Here is a 16,369-nt window from a genome sequence, read left to right as displayed (position 1 = left end):
ATGGGCAGAACTTTCTTCGTCGGCGGCAACTGGAAATGCGTAAGCTTCCGAATCTACCATATCTCGACTTAGTACTTTTGTTTCTCCGTCGTTCAATATTAATCGATCTATTTTCTGACATTTTTTGTCATAATCTCGTTTTTTTTCTGAATATATAGTATTTTCAAGCTTGAGAAGAGGTTCTAATTGCGTTATATTCAATCTATTAAGTTAGTAGTACAGTTTTTTGGCTTACCGATCTGATTACAATTGTTAGTTTAACGATTTTGATCTCGATCTTATGTTTTTCTCAGTGAAAACGTGTATTGTGCTGGAAATAAGCTTTTTTGTTCTTATTTTTTGGATCTCAATCATTCTCTTTCTATGGATTGTCTTAAAGTGGAGGAATAAGAGTAAATCGATCTGTATGAAATTGGATCCGTTTGTTTAGGAGTATACTGTGTATTGAATATTTTTCAGTAGTTTATCAATAAGAACTCACAAAAAAAGAGCAAAATAAAACAAAAAAAAACAGCTGAAAGGTCACTCACTGTGTGTGTAGTAATATATGGCTATATAGGTAGCTCTACCCCTGGTCACGGCATGGAAGATTAGTTGTTTAAATTTACTGTTTCATATCCAAGTGTTATGTATTAGTCAAGCTTAGAGGTGTAGCTATGATTTTAAATTAAAACAATATATATCTTACAAAAACTTTTTCAACTATGTTATGGTTCATGAGTAGATCCACCAGTGATCAAGTGTTGCTTGGTAGAAGCCTTTATAATATTTGGTAATTGATAGATGATTTAGCTCTAATAATGAATGCAATGCAGAATGGAACCAGTGAGGAGATCAAGAAGATAGTAGCGACACTCAATGCTGGTCAAGTGCCATCACAAGATGTTGTTGGTAAGTAAATTTTCCGTATGAGTGATGTTTTTAATATATAGTTTTGGGTGGATTGGTTAGAAATTGGTGTGTAAAAATATCTGGATAATGATTTTAGGATGTCAATATCCACTCCTCTAAGCCCATAAGACAAGCAAATGTAATATATTTAAATTTCTGGTTGTAACATACCCTAATGTTTTAGTAAAATGATATCTGTATCAAAGCTGTAAAATTTGAAGGTATCTGATTTTCTAAACATGATATATATATCAGACAGACAACTTGATCAGTGTGGACTCCAGAGATATGTTTACGCTTCCCATCTGATTAGTTAACTGACTGAAGGAACAAAAGAATCATCTTTCTACTTATTATATCATATATGTGAATAGTTGGTGGAGAATATTGCATAGAGCTTTTTAACGTTGTCTCCTAATTTGAAGACTCAGTCACTTTATTTGATGGAAAACAAATTAGGTCTTTCTGAAATATATAATCATTTGCCAATATATTTTTGCTCTCAATTTCAAACAAATTAGGTCTTTCTGAAATATATAATCATTTGCCAATATATTGTTGCTCTCAATTTCACTCAAACTGGACTTGGACAGATGAGGATAATGCTTAAACAGTTGTGAGACAACAGTGTAGTTGAATCATCCTTCAAGTTCTTAACTTGCTTTTATGTGGGCCATTGATAATTTGATATGGTTGGATAAGATCTTAGTGTGCTTAACACATTTGGCAACTTTCTTCTCTTGCAGAGGTTGTTGTGAGCCCTCCATATGTATTTCTTCCTCTGGTCAAGAATGAGCTGCGATCTGATTTTCATGTTGCTGCCCAAAATTGTTGGGTTAAGAAGGGGGGTGCTTTCACCGGTGAAGTTAGGTACGTTACTATTCTACTTGTGTACCATGTTGTACTTAGGGGCAGTGGTGGATCTATTAAGGCATCTGGGGGTGCCACGCCACCCCCGAACTTCGACGGAAACTCTATATATACATAGGTATATATATATAATATTTATATTTATATAAAGCGTGCCACCCACAGAACAAAATTGGCTTGTGGTGCCACGGTAGGAGGGCAACTTTAGAAGGCTGATGTTGCGGGTTCGAATCCCATTTGTACCTATTTTTTTGAGAAAGACATTTTTTTAAGAAAAAGGAAATTGCTGCACACGTTCTTTTAAGAAAAATTAGAGAACTAAAATTAATTTATATCGAAAAGATGAATAATTTAATCAAATATAAAATTAATTTAATCGATAAGTCTATTTGGCACCCACGGAGTCTAAATCCTGGATCCGCCACTGCTTAGGGGAAGACGATATATCTAGCTGCTAAGTGTTTGAGACCTGCATCTTGAGGAAAGAGGTGATAGTTAGGTAATTATTGTGTTCTAGGCTCATGTATTGTTTCTTCAGGCTGCAAGTCTTGGATTTTTATTTTGACCATGGATGTTTCGCGCTATCTTTTTGCAGTCTTGTTCATAGTTGAGAGGATCTAGTCTGTAGAATTTGAGTATCATAATTTATTCTAAGCTAATTGTTATTCTATGTGCAGTGCCGATATGCTTGTTAATCTGGGCATTCCGTGGGTCATTTTGGGTCATTCTGAAAGAAGAGCCATTTTAGGTGAATCAAATGAGGTAAGCTATTTCATATAAATCTGCTGATTTCTGTTATATCCTCAATGTAGTTATTAATTACTGAACTGAAAGAGGGTTAGCTTTACAATTTTATAACTTGTTAACCGTTGATTGCAGTTTGTTGGAGACAAGGTAGCATATGCTCTTTCACAAGGTTTGAAGGTAATTGCATGTGTTGGGGAGACTCTTGAGCAAAGAGAATCAGGATCTACCATGGATGTTGTTGCAGCACAAACAAAGGCTATTGCAGGTAGACCTATCAAAATGCTTTCTTAGTTAATGGACTATTATTTTTTAGCTAGAATGTGACTCGATGATATTATGTTGATTAGTATTCCGTCCACTTTAATGTGATAATATCAGCATGAAAATGGGATGCATGAAGAAATAAATGGATTGATGAGGTTTTTCAGAAACTAAAAGGTAAAATGAAAAAGACTAAAGTAAAGCGATTGAAGATAACAAGGAAAGAAACTGGAACTAGCAGATCTTCTTATTTGTACGTAAAGTGGTGGAAGATAACAAGGAAAGAAACTGGAACTAGCAGATCTTCTTATTTGTTTTTGTGAGTGCTTACGGGGCTTCCTAGTGTACGTTAGGAGTGACAATTTGGTATCGGCGTTTATGCATGGGATGTCAATTTGTACCATTTGAAATTTACATAATAAGCTTTCCTTTTTTGGGCATTCCATAATGTTTAACATCATTCTATTTTTATGCAACTTTCACTGGAATGTTGTTAAAGGCTTTGCTTAAAGCGTGCTTAAGCCTTGAAGCTCACAGAGCCCAGGTTGTGGACTTGTAACGTAGGGCTTGACCTTTAAGGGCACAACAACATATATATAGCTTAGTAGTATTTTTTATTCTGTTACTGAATTAATTATATTTTGTGTTTATAGTTACACTTTTCGAGCTACAATTTTGTTTTTAGTTTTTTCTTTCTTGGGGCTTTGCTTTGCTAAAATCCCTCGCTTTAATTGCACTTAGAGCTCCAACAGACGTTGGCGCTTTCTTTTTGCGCCACTTTTGACCATCTTTCATAGTCCTTCATCTAATTGTTTCCGGTTCATCTTACTGCAGAACGAGTAAAAGATTGGTCAAATGTGGTGGTAGCTTATGAGCCTGTTTGGGCTATTGGTACTGGAAAGGTTGCAACCCCTGCACAAGCCCAGGAAGTAAGTTAATTTGACCAGCTTGTTTCATTTACTCAGTCAAGTTCCTCGAGATCTATATTGAATTTCAACTATACTTGGAATGTTAGTATCAGTGATTAAATACTGATCACATCAGGTGATATTTTTCATGTTTTTTTTTCCAATTATTTTAACACTAGATTTCAAAGATCTATTTTCATATTCTTTCTAGGCTTTGTCCTGGGATCTCTTGGTGGTCTGGAAAAGGAATGAAGAAACCAATGTGTTAAACAATTATCTTAACTGTTCTTTACTTCTACATCAACCTATTGAGTAGTAATTTCAAGATAGAATTGCATGTTTCTCCTAGTCTCTTTCCAGTTAATAGACTATGTTATTACATTGATGTAAGATAATGAAAGCACACCCAGATCATTTATTTGGTACAAATTTATGCACTTTTGTTTTAAGGTTGTTTTGTGCATTCCAGGTACATGCTGAATTGAGGAAATGGCTTCAAGCAAATGTTAGCGCTGAAGTTGCTGCTTCAACCAGGATCATCTATGGAGGTAATGTTCTTTGACCGCTATGCATTTTATCCAAATAATGTGATGCTTCTCTCTGTTCATTCTTCATCCATGTGTCAGCATTAAAATTTCTGAGAAGTTCTTCCCAACACTCCACACGTTTGTGGGAGATAAGATTAGCTCCATTTCTTGTTGGACACATTATACTGGCTTCTCAAGCAAAGTAACTCTGATACATGTTTAACAGTAATGGATAGCAAGCATATAGCCAGAATTTAATGAAGCAGACTTGAAGTATTTGGTGTATAGTCAAAGACGTAACTAAACACTAGCTTTTGTAACCATAACTTGGCTGCAAAATGACTAATAGTCAGCTAGTCACATGCTAAACTTGTTTGGCATATTTCAATTCCTCGTTAATTCACTTTATAAACAAGACAAATCATTTTCCCATTTGCTTTTACCAAGTAACTGAATTGTACTAAATGCTCCGTGCAGGATCTGTAAGCGGTGGAAACTGCAAGGAGTTGGCTGGACAGCCAGATGTTGACGGTTTTCTTGTAGGTGGAGCTTCTTTGAAGGTATGTGAAAAATATTCTAGTTCTTGGCTTAATAAACAATGAATAAGGGTTGATAAATGGTTGCTCTAAAAGAATAGTGAGTAGCTTATGCTTAACATTTCCTTTTTGTGTATTTTATAGCCGGAGTTCATTGACATCATCAAGGCTGCTGAGGTGAAGAAAAGCGCCTAAGGTCTTGCACGCGATTGGAATTTTGCAGTTTTTGATCTAGGACTTCCAATGCAGTAGACTTGTATCAAGTCAATGTCTTGTGTACTCTTTGTTGCAGTTTGAAATTTACATAACATGTACAATAAAATTGATATACATTGCTCTACCTTACTTCTTTTTTTGGCTGCAACAAAATTGTTTAATAAAATTGAAATGTGCATCTAATGACATACCTACCCTATGACTAGTATTCTTTTTGTGGAAAATCTCTTGTGATCTATTTATTTAGGTGTCCTTTATTTTTCTGCAAGTGAATGGAGTATTTGTGTGTTTGGTGCGTTCAAAGTCACTCTCCATAAAAATGCTTATTTGTCATTTTCTAATGTTTGGGAACTTTTTTTCCCTTGGTATTTGTGTGAACATTTTACAGTCATGTCACACACAAGATCTTAGATCAAATAATACTAGTATTTGGTTTTGGTTCTAGCTACCCTGGTTCACTAATTTGTGACGATATATTATGCAATTTTGCAACCACTAGTTTCTTCTATCTTTTTCTTATTACTCCCTCCATTTCAAAATAATCTTTGACTAATTTTTAATGCTGCATTAGATTAGGTTAATTGATAATATAAAATTAAATCTAGATATTTAAATATTATATGAAAAGTACTATAACTTATAATAAATCATATTATTGAGAAAATACATCTTAAAAATGTCAGTGACAAGTAATTTGAAATGGAAGGAGTATATATTATTAAGCATTGACCTAGTGGAGAAGTTTTGTTATATGGATATGTTACCCTACGAATATTCCTTTTACCAGCTATTTTCTTAGGATAAGATTAGAGTGGTTGTCGATTGGGCAGAGGATATGAGAGATGCAAATGATGATGGATTTGAATTTTGGGGTTCAAACTTTTAGTATTTTTAGCATTGAATCTATTAAGTATATTTTTTATATCATGTGTTCAATCTACTAGTTATTGTAGATTTTACGTAGAAAATAGTAGATTTAGATAACCTTAAGCTAAATAGCTTCATCCACCCCTAGCGCAGACATCCCAATATGAGGTGATCTAAAAGGAACTTAAGAGACTTTAGTTGAATCTTGAATGTGATATCAATAATAATATCGCAAAGGTATAGAAAAATTGTTTTTGATAGATATTCAGCTTAAAAATATTTGTGACTTATGCCTATATGTCTTTTTTTTTTGCCATATTTTTTTTGAGCTGACGATTTATCTTAGACAATAAACTTCTCAATTTTCGAAGGTAAAAGGTGAAATTTGCATAGACTATCTTTTTCAAATTTTACTTATGGAATTACATTTGATACGACGACAAGTCTTTTTCCCTCTTGGTAAACGTATACGTGATGACTATTATGGAAATTTTCTATATTTATAGTGACAGAACATATATATATCCAACCCAACATTATTATATATGTTCAATGAATGAATTAAATGCTATAGTTTGAAAATGAAGATTTCCAATATCTTGAAAAGTTGATTCCTCAAAAACAAGGAACATGAGACCTGCAAGTCAATTGATGATGTTTCTATTTTTCATTACGACAAAGGTGTATGTATTATCAATTCACATGGCAGTTGACTTCATTTTCCTTCACAAACATATATATGGTCCTAAATTGGTGTTTTAAATAGTTTGTCGCGAATTATGTGACACTATTTTCTTATTAGTTTTCGTTTAGAAAAGAAATAATAAAAATAATTTGATTTTTAATCTTTTGTTTTACCTTTTAATCTTTTATTTTACCCTTAGCGGCATACTTTTCTATCGCCCACGAAAATCTCATGACATGTTGATAATGGTTACGATCCGATCCATATGATTGAGGGAATGAGTTGTCGTCTTGAACACTCTTTTTTCTCCTAAACTAATTTTTAGGATTGAGTTAGATCGAATGTTTATTTCTTCACATGATATAAAAGCCATACATACTCATCGATCCTTGTTACTATGTTTATTAATATTAGGCTACATATTATATTATTTATGCTTCAGTTGACGACCATGATGTGTGGAAGAGTGTTATATTCTATGTGTATTGATAGCGGGAATGGCTTTGTGATCTTATTATACGGGTAAAAAAAATTCACGTGAGTTAATTTTTGGGTTGAAAAAACTTCAAAGAGCTTACTTTATTTTTTAAACTTCTAGGAGTATCCATTTAAACTACATAAAAATTGAAAAGGCAAGAGAACCACTTTTGAGGTTTGCATGAATATCTCTGGAATGACCGTTAAATGATGTGGTATAGTAGATGAGGTAGTCAATTTTGAGTTCTGGGTATAAAATACTTTCTTCGTTCTTTTTTATATGTCATTCCTTTCTATAAATAGTTGATTCATAATACTTGTCCTTTTTAAAAATCAATGCATAAATTACCATATTATTCCTTTTTTACCCTTGTGAGTTATTAACCTTGAAAATATACATTTGACCAACTTAGAAAAGCTAAGTAAATGATTCATGTCCATTGGTTAAATTAATCAATCAAAATAAATTAATTCATATTCATTGATTTAAATAAGGGTAGAATAGTAAACTTACTTAGTTTCTTAATGCACGTGAAATCTAAAATGATGACATATAAATAGGAACGGAGGAAATATATAGTGTAAATTTAAATTAATCAAACTTTAATATAAATACGAATACCGAGTGGAAAACAAGAATATTTCTTGGATGTAAGAAAGTCAAATGAACTTGTTGTCTTGCTTAGTTTGCTATAGTAACAAAAAGGGTCCTATTGTTAACAAGACTATTGTCCCTGTTTAATTTAATTGTTTTCTTATCAAAGTCAAAAGTTTCTAGTATGAAAAATTATTATAGTTAGATATTGAGTTGCTACTATCTTTTAAGAGTATTTAATATTCCACATGTACAAAAAGGTAGAATTAGATTAAGGTTAAATAACATTTTATGCAATGTGGACGTTTACAACTTTTTCTTCATATTAAAGTTACCTTTCTAGCTGCTATAAAGAGGTTCTCTTCCAATAAAATAGAGTATTTTTTTAAAATAAAAATGATAGAATTAATGAACAGACAAAAAAAAGATTGTCATTGCTAGGCTACCAATAGGATAAAGTCAAGAATTATTTTTAAAAAAATAAATTGAAAACCAAATAAAATAAGGATATGTCAATTAATAATATATAGTTTGATTGGAGTGTAGAGTATTCACATGTCAAATCTAAAATTTGATTTTTTTGGCCTGTGAATGACATAAAGAGATAGTTAGGGTCAACTCCATATATTGTAAAATTGGTTGTAATTGTGTTCCAATACTTTGTACTATATAGAACCAAACTTATAACCACCTCAAAAGAATTCCGTCCATTTCTACTTGTCCAAATATTAATTTGACATATCATTTAAAGAACGATGAATAAAATGTTAATCTTATTACTTTATTATTTAAATATAACAAATTCAATGCTTTGAAAAATAACTATAATTTATAATAAGAGTAAATTATGAAGTAACTAATGAATTATTTTTTATTTTTAAAAATGAACCAAGTAAAAGTTAATACTTATATTTTAATATAAAATAAAAATGAATAGAGAAAATATTTTCTTAAATTTCATGTTAAATTAAAATCAGACAAGCATATTAAAATAGATAATACAGGAAAAATCCTTTTTGCCAGAAAATTTGGCCAGAATGGTATTTTACATTTTAAAACATTTTACCCTTTTACCTTTAATACCTTTTAACTAAAAAATGAAAAAAATATCAGTTTATCTTAAAATAAAAAAAAAATTATTAACTTTTTAAATTTCTAACCAAATTTTTTGACCATTTAACATTACCCGACAATATATTTGTTTGGAGACTTGTAAGTCCCATCAGCCTAGTTATTTGAACTTTCGTTGTCTAGTTTGGAAAATTGGAAATGAATTTTCCTCTTTCTTGTTTTTGCCAGTTCAGTTTGACTGGCCTTTTCAAAAATTCATGCACATAGACACTTTTTATAATAATAATAATGGAAATGCTAAATGACTAGAGAATTTGATTAGAATTTGGCCAGAAAATTAAAAAAATTATAATATATATATATTTTTAAATAAACTGATATTTTTTCATTTTTGGTTAAAAAGTATTAAAGTTAAAAGGATAAAAATATTTAAAAAGGTAAAATATCATTCTGGCCAAAAAGATTTTTCCAATAATATATTATTTTCTTTTTTTTCTTGTTATAAAAATGATACATATATATCTCTATCGTTATAAAAATGACTCACATATATTTCTATCATTATAAAAGTGGTTCATATATATCCTTTTATCTAATGAAAGTGAAAAAATGATTTTAAATTCATTATCTTAATTTTTAATAGGTATATATGATCTTTTTACACATGATTTTTTTTTTACTTCTTTAGTGTTATTAGCCTTAATTTGAGGAGAGGTTTATGAAATTATCTCTAAAATTTAATTATATTTGAATTTGTCCATTGATTCATACAATTTTGAGGGTGACGCTTATAATTAAAAAGAATCTCCTATTTTCAAAATTTTAAATTCAATTTTTTAAATTAAGATAGGGAGATTTCAATTGTTTCATTGTATTTAAAATCTTGCCGAAAAGTTTTATTTGAGTAAATTTTATCCATATTCATTCAATTTTATTTAAAGTTAATTACATGACATTCGTTATTTTAGACAATTTTTTTGTAGTAATTATTTTAAACATTTTATTTCATATATTACGTTATCCTTATGTCAAGACTTACGTATGGAAATAAATAAATGTGTTATCTGCTCCTCCTTTTTCTTTTAATTTTAGTAATAAAAAGGCCCACCACATATAATTTATACAAATATTTTTGCCTCCATTGAAAATTGTAAGCTTTACACATGGAGTGAAATAACATTAATGGTGCTTACCTTACTTGCAACCAATTGTCTTTAAGCAGCTAATCTAAAAAGATAAAAATATTCAAAAAAGTAAAATAACACAGGTAAAATACCATTCTGGCCAAAAGGATTTTTCCTAATATTATTTCCTCTGTCTAACAACAATTGTCCACTCTTGACTTGACACACTCCTTAATAAACAATTAATAATAGGAGTAATATTACTGTTTTATCCTTTGACTTTATTAAATTTAATATTTTAAAAAATTTGTTAGATGATAAATAATATTTAATATGAAGGATAAAATAGACACAAAAAATAAATTATCTTTTGATTTTTTAAATTAGACAAGTATTGTTGGATAACTATTTATAGTGGACAACTATTGTTGGATGGAAGGAGTATAACTTACTAGTATATTTTTCGTTCATTTAAGTTTTAAAGTATTAAATTGGTCTAACTTGATTTGACTCCAACGATTAGTGAAATTGGCACTCATAAAATAAAATATGAGAAGTAAATATAAATTAACATGATGTATTAAATTATTTATCTCACTATATATACTAACATGATGTATTAGTTATTTATATAAACTATGAAAATAACTAATCCTACAAAATATTACAATTCATTAAAATAGTTTTATCTATTTTATTCCCTTACCAAACAATACCTTAATTTTTTATACAGCGCTACATTTATTGTTAACCAGTAAATTTAGTAGTCCACACAAAATATAAATAGTCTCCAATATCAATAGTTACACTTATGATCCCTTTTTTTTTTAATTCAGTATTTAATATTTATATTAAATTTTGATTAAAATTAAATTTATAAGAGTCCTATTTATAGGAAAACACTACCTATAAAAAATATATATTTAATATTCAAAATTCAAATTCAAGACATATGATTAAAAAAAAATCAATTTGTATTCTACATTCTTAAGTTGATTGATACCAAAGTCTTAATAAAAGTCGACTACATAAATTCTCATAATTAGGTAGCTTTGATTAAGTTTATCCAAAACTAATATAGTATTAAAAAACAAAGAAGATGCCAACAAAAGCAACAATATATTTGAAAAAGAAGGGTGTACATACCTATCTTATTCTTATTTTGTGAAAGATAGATCCAAAGAGACGTTGTATATTCAGACTTTACTCTTAATTATTTTAAGTAAGATTGGTGAAAGATAGTACACACAAATAATTTCGTCAAATATAATCACACAAATTAAATAATAACATTTTCTAGAGAAAGATTGTATATACTTATCCTATTCTTATTTTGTGTATTTTGTGAAGTAAGATCTAGAGAAGGCGTTGTATATTTAGACTTTACTCATAACTATGATAAGTAATGTCCGTGGAGGGTAATGCATACATATAATTTCTTAAATTTTATGTTACATCAAACAATATTACATAAATTAAGACGGATAGCTGGAGTATACTTCTAGATTATTTTTTTTAATCTAATTATTATTTTTTGAAAGTTGATGATTAAATTTGGTGCACTAAATGCACACGTTTGTCTTCTTGTACAAGTTGCACAGAGCCAGCAGCCAAAAGAAATAAAGAAACCTTTATTAAAAAAGAAGATAAGCTTTAAAGGCTCTAAATAAAAGCTAAATTGGTCCCTACACTCCATTCACTATTTGCCTTTTCACTCTTTCTTTTTGAAAAAATTAACCAAAAATAGTTCTTTGGCCCTTGTATTTGGAGGTCAATTTAAAATGATCCTTTATATATTTTTTTGTAATAATTTTGGTCCTAAAAGTAGGTTTATTTGATTGCGGTAAAATATTTAATAAATTTTAATGGTTAGATTTTTTTACACAAATAAAGTGCAGTTTGATACATCAAACATCTCGTGTTTATAAAAGGTTTGAAGAAGGATTTCACACCAACTATGGAAAAAAAAAAGAATTTAATATGAATTGACATTTAGAAACGCATAATTTCTTAAAATTTCTGCTATTTTTAATCTATTATATAAGTTTGATGGAACATTTTTGAGGTTTACTTTCATGATGTTCTAGTTGAAAAAATTTCCTTCACAATTTTTATAAAATTTATTTGCAGTTCTTATTGGGAATGTATTAGTGGAAAGAAGTTATTATATAGTGAAGCATACTCCCTCGGTTCCTATTTACTTGTATATTTTTGACATCTATTAAAAAAAAGTAATTAATATAGTGAGTTTATCATTTTTACTTCTATTAATGAATAGAATTTCAAAATAAATTTACTCAATAAAGAGGTTCTATCTTTTTCAAAAAACATTAACTCTCTAAATAAATTGATAGTATAATAGATAAAAAAATATTGTGTTTTCTTAATTTTTCAAAAGTGACGAGTAAAAAAAACAAATAAAAAATTAAAATTGGACAGGTAAAGAGAGACCGAGAGAGTATATTTAAGGGACAATTTCATATATATCTCAAAATATAAGGATTATTTTTATCATTTTTTTGTCCCAATTTATATAATACACTTTCCTTTTTTATCTATTTAAAAATATGATATATTTCTATATTTAATAATAATTTAATTTTAGAAATATCCATTTTAAACTATTATCTTTTTTTCTTTTTTAAATTTCACTCGAACAAATCACATAAATCGAGATAAAGAAATTAATATATGAAAAACAAATCATATTTTGACTAAGACAAGAGGAAAGGTCAAAGTACACTTTTGTAGATTTTGGCCTTTGTGATTTTTTTATTTTATTTTTATTTTTTTCTTACAAGAGATTCTCGTGAAAGACAACCCAACAAAGTGCCAATTTTTTTTTTCCAACACATATATAAACTACATTTCTTTTTGTTCACACTTCATATTTTTGGCTTTTATACATTTCACCCTTTTTTTGAGTTTATATATGTAAACCCAAAAGAATCAGTTCAATCACTAGTCATTTTTTATAAGAGTTTTTTTTCTTACAAAGATTGAAACTTTGGTTCATAAATTTTAATGGGTTCTTGTTTAAGTGTTCGAATTAAAGCAGAAAGTCCTCTTCATCATGGTAATTTTTTTTTGTAATTTTATCTGTTTTTGTTTTTCAGTTCTTTATTCTACTTTCATGTGATCAGAAAGTTACGAGTTTGAGCTGTAAAATAGTATAACAGGCTTTTGTGGTTTGGGTTTTGTTGGGTCATAGCCGGAGTCTTAGTGCATCGGGATATGTGCTTACTTTTGTGGTTCGGGTTTTGTTGGGTTATAGCCGGAGTTTAGTGCATCGGGATATGTGCTTACGAGTTTGAGCTGGGAAAACAGTATAATAGACTTTTGTGGTTTGGGTTTTATTGGGTTATAGTGGGAGTTTAGTGTATCTGGATATGTGATTTTTGATTTCAGTTAGCTAGGATATGTTTAGAGAATTATTAATGGGACTGGGAAAGTTTAGATTTCTTTTTTGATGCTATTTGTGGAAACTTATGAGTAATCACCTTGAATTTTCTTTCTATTTTTAGCTCCAGTTTGGTTATAGATTTTGAAATTGAAACTCGAAATTTGAAAATTTGAGTTTTTGAAGTGAATTTTGAGAATTTGAACTTTGTGTTTCGAAATGCATTTTAGTTGGATTTTTTTTTTTGAAGTTTTGTTAGTGGAAATTCCGAAAGTTCAAACACTCCTCTAAGGCCCTTTTTGTAAAAAAATTCTAAAATCTGATCCGAAATCTATGGTCAATCGTTGGCTAATTGTTAAGTAAAAACCATAGTCTCTAGTGTTTATTGGATTGATTGGAAGAAATTCTGTAAGAAGTTTATGGAACTATTTCTTAGTTATATCTGGATTTTGGATGGTGCCTATGTTAGTGAGATTACTCGCGGTATCTGTGTTAGTGAGAGGTAGCAGGTATCTTGCGGAATTGAATTAGAGCACTCGAGCTGGCTTGAGTACCATAGTTATAAAAAGAAAGAGGAAAAAAGAAGTAAAGCATTTTGCTTAGGCTGCTGTCATTATTCAACACTCTTGTAGATAATTGCTATGTTCAAGATTCTAAATTTTAATTAATTCGATAAATGAACATGATATTATTGGATATAAGTAACAAGTTTTTTTTAACAGGAGCAAGTGATGGAAGAGAGTTGAGTAGTAGGCATTCATACTCATCGGCTCCGTTGACTCCTCGTAGTCAGAGTGAAATTCTGGAATTGTCGAATCTGAATAGTTTTAGTTTCAATGAACTCCGAGTAGCCACGAGGAACTTCCGTCCAGATAGTGTGTTGGGAGAAGGTGGTTTTGGTTGTGTATTTAAGGGTTGGATAGATGAGAATACGTTTAAAGCTGCAAGGCCAGGGACTGGATTGGTTATAGCTGTAAAGAGATTGAATCAAGAAGGCTTTCAAGGTCACAAGGAATGGCTGGTATATATACTCTTCCCTTTAAAATTTTCGATGATCGTTAATATTAAAGACATATCGAAATTGTTAAAGATAGATCATTTTTCTGTAATGTAGTTAGCTGATCATGTTTCCTATAATTCTTTATCTTGATAAGTTGATTAATTGTTTGCTCGGTAAACTTTAACTACAGGCGGAAATCACTTACCTGAGCCAGCTATCTCATCCTAATCTCGTGAAGTTGATCGGATATTGCTTAGAAGATGAACACAGGCTTCTGGTGTACGAATTCATGCCGAGAGGAAGTTTGGAAAATCATCTATTCAGAAGTAAGTATAGCTCGTCTAAAACCATAATTCTGTATTTGAGGCAGGGGTGGATCCACAGTATGATATGTGGATTCATGGGGAAATCTTGAATCCGCATCTGATTTGAGGACATCCAGTAATATCGTCCATGTATTAACCTTTGGTACATCTTGAACAGGGAGTACTTATTTCCAACCGCTATCATGGAATCTCCGGATGAAGGTTGCTCTCGAGGCAGCCAAGGGACTGACTTATCTCCACAGCCCAGAAGCTAAAGTTATATATCGGGATTTCAAATCATCTAACATTTTGCTTGATGCTGTATGTGAAACACCTTTAGAATTTAGTCTTTTAAAGGTTTAAGAATGTTTCTGTAGTCTTCTTACAATCTTTCCATGCCATGAATTGACAGAATTACAATGCAAAGCTTTCTGATTTTGGATTGGCGAAGGATGGGCCAATCGACGGTAAAAGCCATGTCTCTACTAGAGTAATGGGTACCTTTGGCTATGCTGCTCCCGAGTATATGGCCACAGGTAATATACAATTTCAATTTACTCCTAATTGTTGTTATGCTTTACTTAAGTCGAGGGTCTATCGGAAACAACCTCTCTACCTTCATGTATGTTGTTGTTGTATTTTCAATTTCCTCCTTCAACTGTTTCTGTCCAGACATGGCCCTATTCACCCACATTTGTTTTCGTCTGAACGTTTGGCATATATATATATTTTGGTTATGTTTCTCTTAAGAGTTATCTCCTCTATTTAGTTCTTGATTGTCGTCTATTTGTCTAATTTGCAAGTCTTTCATACTCGAGAATATCAATACTATGTGTTTTGAAAGAAATTGGAAGTGTAATTTGGTTTGTTCTGTTATATATCCTCATTCAACAAAAATCTAATCCCCTCGAGTTTATCGCTGTTCTTTATCCCTTATTTAATCATTTACGTCTTTCTGTTTACATGTCCGGCTTTGAAACTTCCCCTTTCTGCTCTGATATTCTGGAGTAAATTTTTTCTCAGCTTCTGATCGTCACCTCACATGTGTAGGTCATATAACCGCTAGAAGTGATGTATACAGTTTCGGGGTTGTTCTTCTAGAAATGCTGACAGGTCGTCGAGTGATGGACAAAAACCGCCCCCATGGAGAACATAATCTGATCGAATGGGCTAAGCCTTTCCTTACTAGTAAACGTAAAGTCCTCCGTATTATGGATCACCGTATAGAAGGTCAGTACTCAGTGGAAGGAGCACTGAGAGCAGCACTTCTTGCTGTCAAATGCCTGGCATTAGAACCCAAATTCAGGCCCAAAATGCCCGAGGTCGTAAAGGCATTGGAGCAACTTCAGAACTTAAACGAATCAGGAAGTCTCAAACGCGAAACTACACAAAGGAAGCATCACAGAACCTCTACCGATGAAGCTTCAGGAAGAAAAACTACGTCTTATCCGAGGCCAGCTGCTTCTCCCCTTGTTACATGAATGGAGAATGAATGACAACATCTTTAACCATATACACACTACCTGAACCGATAGGAAACGATGAGACGACTTACTTGGTGAACATATATCTATATCTGTTGATAGAGCACGAAGAGTAATTGATCAAATTCGCGGACATTTCTATGAGAAGAAATGCTTATGATACTAGACTGAATCTTGGAATCTAGGAACTATGTTGTAAATTTGTATCAATTATCTTAGCAATCTACAGTTCTTATTTTGATCTAGCTGGAAATTTAACATTGATGTTTTCCTCACACATCCATGCTAAATTGACTGTTGTTGATCATCTTTTGAGAGCCAAAGATGTGAAGAAAAGGACTTTTTAACATTTTTGTACTGCTTTTTCAGAATCTTATACATGTCTGTGATGAATTTAAATGGAAT

General features: G+C 30.9%; 2 protein-coding genes across 2 annotated transcripts; both read left to right on the top strand.

Moving 5' to 3' along the window:
• On the top strand, positions 1-5,082 carry LOC102587260 (triosephosphate isomerase, cytosolic). The gene is given in 9 exon segments (NM_001318582.1): positions 1-39; positions 816-891; positions 1,638-1,761; positions 2,439-2,523; positions 2,641-2,773; positions 3,604-3,698; positions 4,147-4,225; positions 4,682-4,764; positions 4,885-5,082. Coding segments are annotated over 9 exon segments (765 nt in total). The 3' UTR covers positions 4,936-5,082.
• Positions 5,083-12,665: 7,583 nt separating this feature from the next.
• On the top strand, positions 12,666-16,353 carry LOC102586923 (protein kinase APK1A, chloroplastic). Its single transcript, XM_006365638.2, has 6 exons — positions 12,666-12,851; positions 13,898-14,196; positions 14,366-14,501; positions 14,659-14,801; positions 14,893-15,016; positions 15,531-16,353. Exons 1-6 carry the CDS (start codon positions 12,800-12,802, stop codon positions 15,959-15,961), a joined length of 1,185 nt encoding a protein of 394 aa, XP_006365700.1. The 5' UTR covers positions 12,666-12,799; the 3' UTR covers positions 15,962-16,353.
• The last annotated feature ends 16 nt before the right edge of the window (positions 16,354-16,369 follow it).

The sequence above is a fragment of the Solanum tuberosum genome, unplaced genomic scaffold (genome assembly GCF_000226075.1).
Source record: "Solanum tuberosum cultivar DM 1-3 516 R44 unplaced genomic scaffold, SolTub_3.0 scf00577, whole genome shotgun sequence".
Taxonomy (NCBI): Eukaryota; Viridiplantae; Streptophyta; class Magnoliopsida; order Solanales; family Solanaceae; genus Solanum; species Solanum tuberosum.
Note: the sequence above shows the minus strand (reverse complement) of the source record. Positions and strands in the feature narration are given on the sequence as shown.